We start from the raw sequence: 8335 nt of genomic DNA, 5'->3' as shown, positions 1-8335 counted from the left end.
CCCATGTTGCAAACCGACGCCTATGGAGGATATGCCACGCGCCCTAGGTATGGACGAGAGCCGTCGCCACCCAGACGATACCGAGACACCCCTCGGCAAGACTGATGCAACGATAGAGGTAGAGTGAAAGGGAGGCGACTGACTTTGATGGACGTTTAGACGCGAATGCCTTCTTTGATTGGTTAGCCACCATGGACGACTACTTCGAGTGGTACAATATGAGTGACATATAGCGTGTTCGTTTTACCAAGATGAAGCTCGTAGGATCTACAAGGAAGTATAGGCAGTGCGTCCAAGTGAACCTTGAACGCTTAAGGCAACCTCCTATCACTACTTAGGAGGAGATGAAGTTGAAGCTTAAGGAAAAGTATGTGCTAGTCAGTCACTGAAGCACGCTTTTCAACCAATTGAACAGCCTCAAGCAGGGAACCTTATCGGTAGCCGACTACGTCTCTTGATACGATGACCTTCTGATCCGCAATGACTTAAATGAGCCGAGTTTTGTGGTTATTAAGAGGTTCATCAGCGGCCTTAGGGATGACATACAGAGGGAGCTCAGAGTAAACCATCCTTACACCTTAGAGGAAGCATATCATAAGGCTATCGACATTGACTCCCTACCTAAGTATCCCTCCTTCAGGAGTCCCAGCTTCTCTGGATTAGAATCTCGTTTAATACGCAGCTCTGCTGTTTTGGCCAATCAACGGGTAAGTCAACAACTTTCAAGGCCAAGCGATTCTAGACCAAGAGAGTCATCAATCTCAAATGCTCGCAGGTAGCTCATCAATAGAGTGTTTCAAGTGGTCACTCTAAGGGACATATTGCTTCAAAGTGCCCGCAACGTGTGTTGCTTATCGAATCTCAAGATGATGCACTACTCGAGAGCGAGCCAATGTCATCATCGACCCTGTCGATATTCCTTCTGATGTGGACGAAGAAATTAATTAATGTGATGACATGCTATCAGGTCATCTTGGAGTGATGCGATGCCTCCTGACTGTCCCAATGCCAGATGACTCATGGAAACGGAACAACATCTTCCACACCTTCGTGAAGTGCGGTGATAAGTCATGCAAGTGGTTATTGATAGTGGAAGTGAAAGGAACGTGATCTCTAGTCGAGGTGTGCTCGTCTTAGACTTAAGACAGAGCAAATTGCTAAGCCTTTAGAGTTGCGTGGGTCGACAACACTTCATTGCTTATCACTCAGCAATGTCGTGTCCCACTCCATTTGGGCTACTACAAGGAAGATGTTTTGTGTGTCGTGATCCCTATGGATGTGTCTCACATTCTTTTAGGACGCCCGTGGCTATATGACCATGATGTCACTATCCAGGGCCGAGCAAACAACCACATCTTCAAGCATGAGGGCAAGACCATCTTACTTCGTCCTGTGAAGCTTGAGCCTAAAGCAAAGGGTCCAGCCCCCACGAAAGGATCCACCTCTAAGCCTATCAACCTTCACCTCCTTACGGAGAAGCAGTTCATCGAAGAAAGTAGAGAGGTTGATGTCATCCTTGCCGTTGTTTCCAAAGTCCTCTCTCCTCCTACACCAACACCTGACAGCCTTCCAAAAGAAGTGACCCAACTCTTGGATGAGTTTAAAGATGTTACACCTGAGGAGTTACCTCCTGACTTGCCACCCATGAGGAACATCCAGCACGCGATCGATTTGGTTCAGGATCACAGCTCCCCAGCCTTCCACACTATAGGATGAACCCTAAAGATCGGGAAGAGCTCAATCGTCAGGTTAACGGCTTGCTTGAGAAGGGCTATATCCAGCATAGCCTCAGTCCTTGTGCTGTCCTTGCCCTTCTGACTCCAAAGAAAGACAGCTCGTGGAGAATGTGTGTTGATAGTCGAGCCATCAACAAGATAACTGTCAAGTATAGGTTCCCGATCCCTAGGTTAGAGGACATGCTTGATTTAGTATCTGGATCTAAATGGTTCTCCAAGCTCGATCTTCGCAGTGGTTACCATCAGATTCGAATCAGACTAAGAGATGAGTGGAAAACTGCGTTTAAAACGCAAGATGGACTATAGAGTGGCTCGTTATGCCATTTGGCTTAACAAACGCCCCGAGCACATTCATGTGAGTAATGACGCATATGATGCGGTCCTATCTAGGAAAGTTCGTGGTTGTCTACTTTGATGACATTCTGGTTTTTAGTAAGTCCAGAGACGACCACTTGCATCACCTTAGACAGGTGCTTCTGACCCTTCGGAAGGAGAAGTTTTATCTCAACCTACCAAAGTGCTCCTTCCTACAGAATCAAGTTACGTTTCTCAGATTCATTGTCTTGGAACAAGGCTTATCTGCAGACCCTGCAAAAGTCCGAGCTATTCAAGATTGGCTAGAACCGCAGACACTGCAGGAAGCACGTAGCTTCCATGGGCTTGCATCCTTCTATCGACGTTTCATCAGAGACTTCAGCACACTTATGTCTCCAATTACTGACTGCCTGAAGAAGGATAAGTTCAACTGGACTCCCACGGCCTCCACAGCTTTCAGCACTATTAAGAAGAAACTCTCGAGTGCTCCCGTCCTGGCTTTACCTGATTTCAACAAGTGCTTTGAAGTTGCTTACGATGCATCCGGGTTTGGGATTGGAGGCGTTCTCAGCCAAGAAGGCCACCCTGTCGCCTACTTCAATGAGAAGCTCAATGAGGCCAAGCAAAAGTACTCCACGTATGACAAAGAGTTCTACGCCATTGTTCGCTCTTTGGAGCATTGGAAGTACTACCTCCTTCCTCAACAGTTTGTCATATACTCAGACCACCAATCTCTCAAGTTCCTTAGCTCCCAACGGTATTTGAATGCCAAACATGCCAAGTGGAGCGAATTCATTCAGGAGTTTACCTTCGTGGTCAAGCACCACCCAGGGGTAGAGAACAAAGTAGCTGATGCTCTTAGCCGAAGAATCCACGTTCTCAACACTCTGACGGTTAGTGTCGTGGGCTTTGATAGGCTCAAGGATGAGTACACCTTGTGTCCTGACTTTGGTATCATTTATAACGAGGTTAAAGATGGCAACCGCCACGATCATGTGGATTTCCTTATCGATGATGGCTACCTGTTCCGTGGGTCAAGATTGTGCATTCCCCACACGTCACTACGCGATTTTCTTGTTTGGGAATTGCATAATGGAGGATTAGCAGGACACTTCGGTGTTCAGAAGACTACAGCCCTAGTTGAAGATAGGTTCTATTGGCCTTCCCTTAAGCGTGATGTTGCTCGAATCCTTTCCCAGTGTCGTACGTGCCATACGGCTAAGGCAAAGAAGAGGAATACTGGATTATACACGCCTCTTCCTATTCCTGAGGCACCTTGGAAGGACATTAGCATGGATTTCGTGCTTGGGTTGACAGTGAGAGGGCACGAATCTATCTTAGTTGTGGTTGATAGATTCTCAAAGATGGCACATTTCATTCCGTGCAGTAGGACTACCGATGCATCACATCTGGCAAAGCTTTTCTTTCGAGAGGTTGTGCGTCTTCACGGATTGCCTACTACGATTGTCTCTAATAGGGATGTCAAGTTTGTCAGCTATTTCTGGAAGACCCTTTGGAAGCTCTTCGGGACACAATTGAAGTTCTCGTCTGCTTTCCACCCTCAGACTGACAGACAGACTGAAGTAACTAACCGTAGCTTAGGTGACCTACTCCGTAGTTTAGTTGGTGATAAGCCTGGTAACTGGGATTTAGTCTTGCCTATAGCTGAATTTGCTTACAATAACTCGGTCAATAGATCCATTGGCAAAAGCCCATTCCAAATTGTTCAGGGTTACAACCCAAAGCAGCCTATTGACCTTGTTCCCCTTCCCCTGTATGCTTGCCCTTCTGAGTCCGCCGAGACCTTTGCACATCGCCTTCATGATATTCATGCTGAGGTTAGGCATAAGTTAACTTTAAATAATGACAGGTATAAGATAGCTGTCGATGTCCATCAACGTCACCAGGAGTTCGATGTTGGCGACCTTGTCATGGCTCGCATACGGCCTAAGCGTTTCCCAAAGAGGCCTTACAAGAAGCTGCATGCCCGTGCTTCTGGCCCGTTTTGCATTTCCAAGAAGTTAGGGCCTAATGCATATTTATTAGAGTTACCTCCAGATATGGCTATCAGTCCAGTATTTAATATTGAGGATCTTGGTCCTTATCGGGGCACTTTCGAGCCGCCCCCTTTGTTTTCTAATGATGCTGCAGGTACCCGGACCCACCAAGCCCCAACTCCACCGTTGCCTAAGGTTGCGCCACCCGCCCAAGCCATTGACACCGTGATGGATGAGCAGACGATATCCACTCCAGCAGGTCCCATCAGTCGTTACCTCGTTCGTTGGAAAGGCTACAATGATGCAGACACCACGTGGCTCATTGAGGATGAATTCCGTCATATAGACCCCGCCTTCCTTGATGACTTCCAGCTGTCCAACTCTCCAGTGGCGAGTTCTTCCAACCCGGGGAGAAATGATGCAGATTTAATTTAACTAATTAATTATTTTTATTATTGTTTATTTTGTTAATTATTTATGTATTTTAGATCGTGGGTAGTTACTCCACTCACCCCATTTCCCCACTCCCCTCATTTTATTTCTTTTATTTATTTTATTTCTTTGTTTATTTATAGTTTAGGGTTTCAGTTTGTAATCAGACTTGGCATTTTAGAATTTATCGATAAGTTTTTCTCCCATTCTCCCTACTTCTCCGCTTCTCCTCTCTTCTCTAACTTCTCATCCCTTCCAATCCTTTCTTGTTCTACATCACAAATTCAGCTTAGATTTAACTTGCAATATACATACATATATATATATATAATTTACACCTACTGCAAACATGATTTTGTCCAACCAATCAAAATCAATATCAACTATTTATAATAAATTTTCTCATAAAGTTAAGCAACTTTTCATTCTCTCAATTTAAATGTGACATAAATATGTGATTTTTATTTTTCTCACAAATGTTACAACAAGACTGATTCAATTTAAATATATAAGATCAATGATTCATCATTTCAAAAAAAAAATTAAGAATTAACATGCCTCTTAACGTTAGAATAGAGGAATATAAATATCCAATTTTCTTTTATGTTATTTCAAAACATTTAAAACTTCGAAGATTAAATGATATTTAAACTAATCCAACATCCATAAAATTTTCTTAAAATTATAATTATTATTTGCATATGCTTAATTTCTTTTCATAAGCAAACTTATATAGCTGAAAGGAACATAAAATGTAGATGATCCTTTAAAATAAACTTTCTGAGAATAAAGTGTAAAATTAAATGTATTGTTCAGAATTTTTTAACAATAATCAAGATACCATATGCTACTTACGATTCTAATTATAAGACCTTATTATAATCCCTAATTATAACACCTCGTTTGTAGACTATAAATGAGGTCTTATAATTAGGACCCGAGGTAATATCATTTATTTAATTTGCAACATTCAAAATATGTCATTTGGAAAAATACTTGCATATTATATAAATGTTTAATTTTTCTTTCTCAACTAATTTCTTATTTAGTCAAATTCAAAATAACTTCAAATACTAATAATAAAATTTATTATCAATAAATCATAATAAACCATTCAAACTAATATTAAATAAGATCATATGAATAGGATATAAATTAACAAGATATGAATAATATATCATTTATTTAATTTTCACACAAAGGGCACAATAAAATATCAATATCCTAATATAACCATCTTTTAGGCTATTCTATTAATATTGTTAGATATGATAATTAGTTTTGATGATGTCATGTAATAGAGCAAAAAGTTTACATAAATTATTTATCTCATATTTTGACTAACTATCATACTTAATATCTTGTGTAGTTTCCTCAAGAAAAGAAAGGAGTTACTATGTTGAACTTTGAGTTATGGAGAATGATCAAGAGGAGGAAGAAGAAGAGAGATTGAGAAAAGAAGAACTTGCAAGATCAAATGGAAATATCAAGATTCAAATTCATAGATTTGATATTGAAGGTTGCTATGCTTAATTAGAAGTATGAATGGTTCAATCGGAAGCTAAAATGTACAAACCGAAAGTTATATCATCATATATTGAGCCACCCTTCATATAAACATTGAAAATAAGCTTCAGAGGTGATTTTCAAGGGCATTTATCGATCAAGAACTCGATTAGAGACTTATCGATCAATTTATCGAGCAAACACATATTCTGTTATGCTCTGTTCTTCATTCAGCTCTGACATAGGCTCAGTATTTCTCTAATATCTCTTAAACCACAAATCTATTTGAGGTGAAACTTGATTCATATGAAACTAGACTTAGAACACGGTTCATAGACACCAAAATCAACTTCAAAGAGTTTCATATGAGAGAGATATGTTGTTCAAAACATTACAGTAAGGATTAACACCTTTATTCCGACCTTCAGTCACTGTGATGAAGATAACTTTGCAAATACAACAAATTTTGAGGTGGTTATTATTGCATTAGAAAGTAGACTCAAATAGCTTTCTGGGGATAGGTCATTTCCAAAATTTAGAGTTGAATTGGAAGATTCATGATGACTCAAAATTGACCTTCGTTTTGCTTGAATCAGAATTCGAATTTATTGAGGCAAAGACCAGAAGTTCTACATTGATTGATTAAGCTCTTGAGCAACATGCTACTCAAACATGTTATTGAGTGAAAGCACTAGAAGAAATGAGAAAATAAAAAGTCATTATCAGATGTTACTCGAGCCTGATCGACCAACTACGTACTCGATCACTTTATCGAGTTACTGGTACTATCCCTTCAATTCTTCTCTTTTATCTTTATATGCATTATTAAGGTTTTATCAATAACTTGTTGGATAAATGGTTTTCGGATAACGTTATGGATAAATGTATTTATCAATCACTTGATTGATAAACAAGGTTTTTGATAAGCCATCAGACAAATTGTAAGTTTCTCTAAATAACTGTTAAGCTTTTATCCGATCATCTCTTGGATCACAATCTGAAATTATATACTGTTAAGTTACGTGATGGATAATTTGCTCTGCTCAATACCTTGCTAGATTGATCGATCATTGGTATAACTGCTTAATATAAGATGTTGCAGGAAATGATCGATTACTTAATCAATTATTGGTTGATCGATAAGCTGTCAGGAAAAAGGTTGAACTTCCTCACTCATAACAAAAGATTTATCGATCACCTGATCAATTAACGAGTTATCAATGAGAACACATATAAATGGTAAAATCTTCGTACTCACTTTATTGTCTGGTTAATTCACCATTTATCGATCACTTTACCGATCAATGAATTATCGATAAACTGTTCTAAAATTTACATGATAACTTCTTGATTTTATTGATAATGTGTTCTGTTTGAGTACTCTATCAACATCTTTAATCGATCAATTGATCGATTAATCATTTATCGATCAAATGATCAATTATCATCACCTTCACTGCACTTACTTGTTTTAAGCCATTTTCAGATCACCTGATCAATCACTACTTTATCGATAAAATGATCGATCATCCAGTCTTCTGAAACTTCTGTTTTCACATAACGTGATTGATCAATGATTTTTTCCTAGTCTTTTCTGAAATAAGATTTCAACGATCATTTATCGAACACTTAATCGATTAATCATTAATCGATTATTTACTCGATCATCTTATATTTGGTAACTTTACTGTGAAAATCTCTTTAAAACTTTTCATCGATCATTTCTCCTATCAACCGTTTATTGATAAAGTATTCGATCAACACACTTTGAAAATATATTTCTCTTATACTTAGCCTTATCGATAATATGATCAATTGTAACGACCACTCTTTTTAAACCCATCTAGATCAAAATTTCAATTTATTCGAAAAGTTAACCATGATAGAAAAGAAGAAACCTTAAAATTTTAAAATCACTATCATGGTTAAAAGAAACAAACTTATATCACGAGCACGTCGATACTTAACTTGGGCCTCGGACTTCCAAAGTCCAGAAATATCATTCTACCCTTAGCCCAAACAAAACTTTCAAATGAATGTCACATACAAATTCTTAGAGGCCTCTGGCTTTCTAACAGCTCTCTCATCAATTAGCAATAATCACATGTATTAGTTCACAACATCAAAATAGATGAGCCTTATGTGGCAATATATAATAATTTAGCACATAAAACAAACGAAGGGAGGCTATACATGCTGTGATAGCACACTAAGCCTCAGAGGCCTTCCCTGACAGGTCATCACCTGAAAAATGTTAAACCACGGGGGTGAGACAAACGCCTCAGTAACCAACTTTCCAACTCATCATACATACTAACATGGGCTCGTGAGGTGTCAAGTGGGACAATT

At 39.1% G+C, this 8335-nt stretch overlaps 1 protein-coding gene across 1 annotated transcript; it reads left to right on the top strand.

Moving 5' to 3' along the window:
• Nucleotides 1-1272: 1272 nt before the first annotated feature.
• On the top strand, nucleotides 1273-1716 carry LOC114737614 (uncharacterized). The gene has a single exon (XM_028925566.1). It carries the CDS (start codon nucleotides 1273-1275, stop codon nucleotides 1714-1716), a length of 444 nt encoding a protein of 147 aa, XP_028781399.1.
• The last annotated feature ends 6619 nt before the right edge of the window (nucleotides 1717-8335 follow it).

Source organism: Neltuma alba, unplaced genomic scaffold (assembly GCF_004799145.2).
Source record: "Neltuma alba isolate B1F8T4 unplaced genomic scaffold, ASM479914v2 tig00013470_pilon, whole genome shotgun sequence".
Taxonomy (NCBI): domain Eukaryota; kingdom Viridiplantae; phylum Streptophyta; class Magnoliopsida; order Fabales; family Fabaceae; genus Neltuma; species Neltuma alba.
This window is presented reverse-complemented; position numbering and strand designations above follow the sequence as displayed.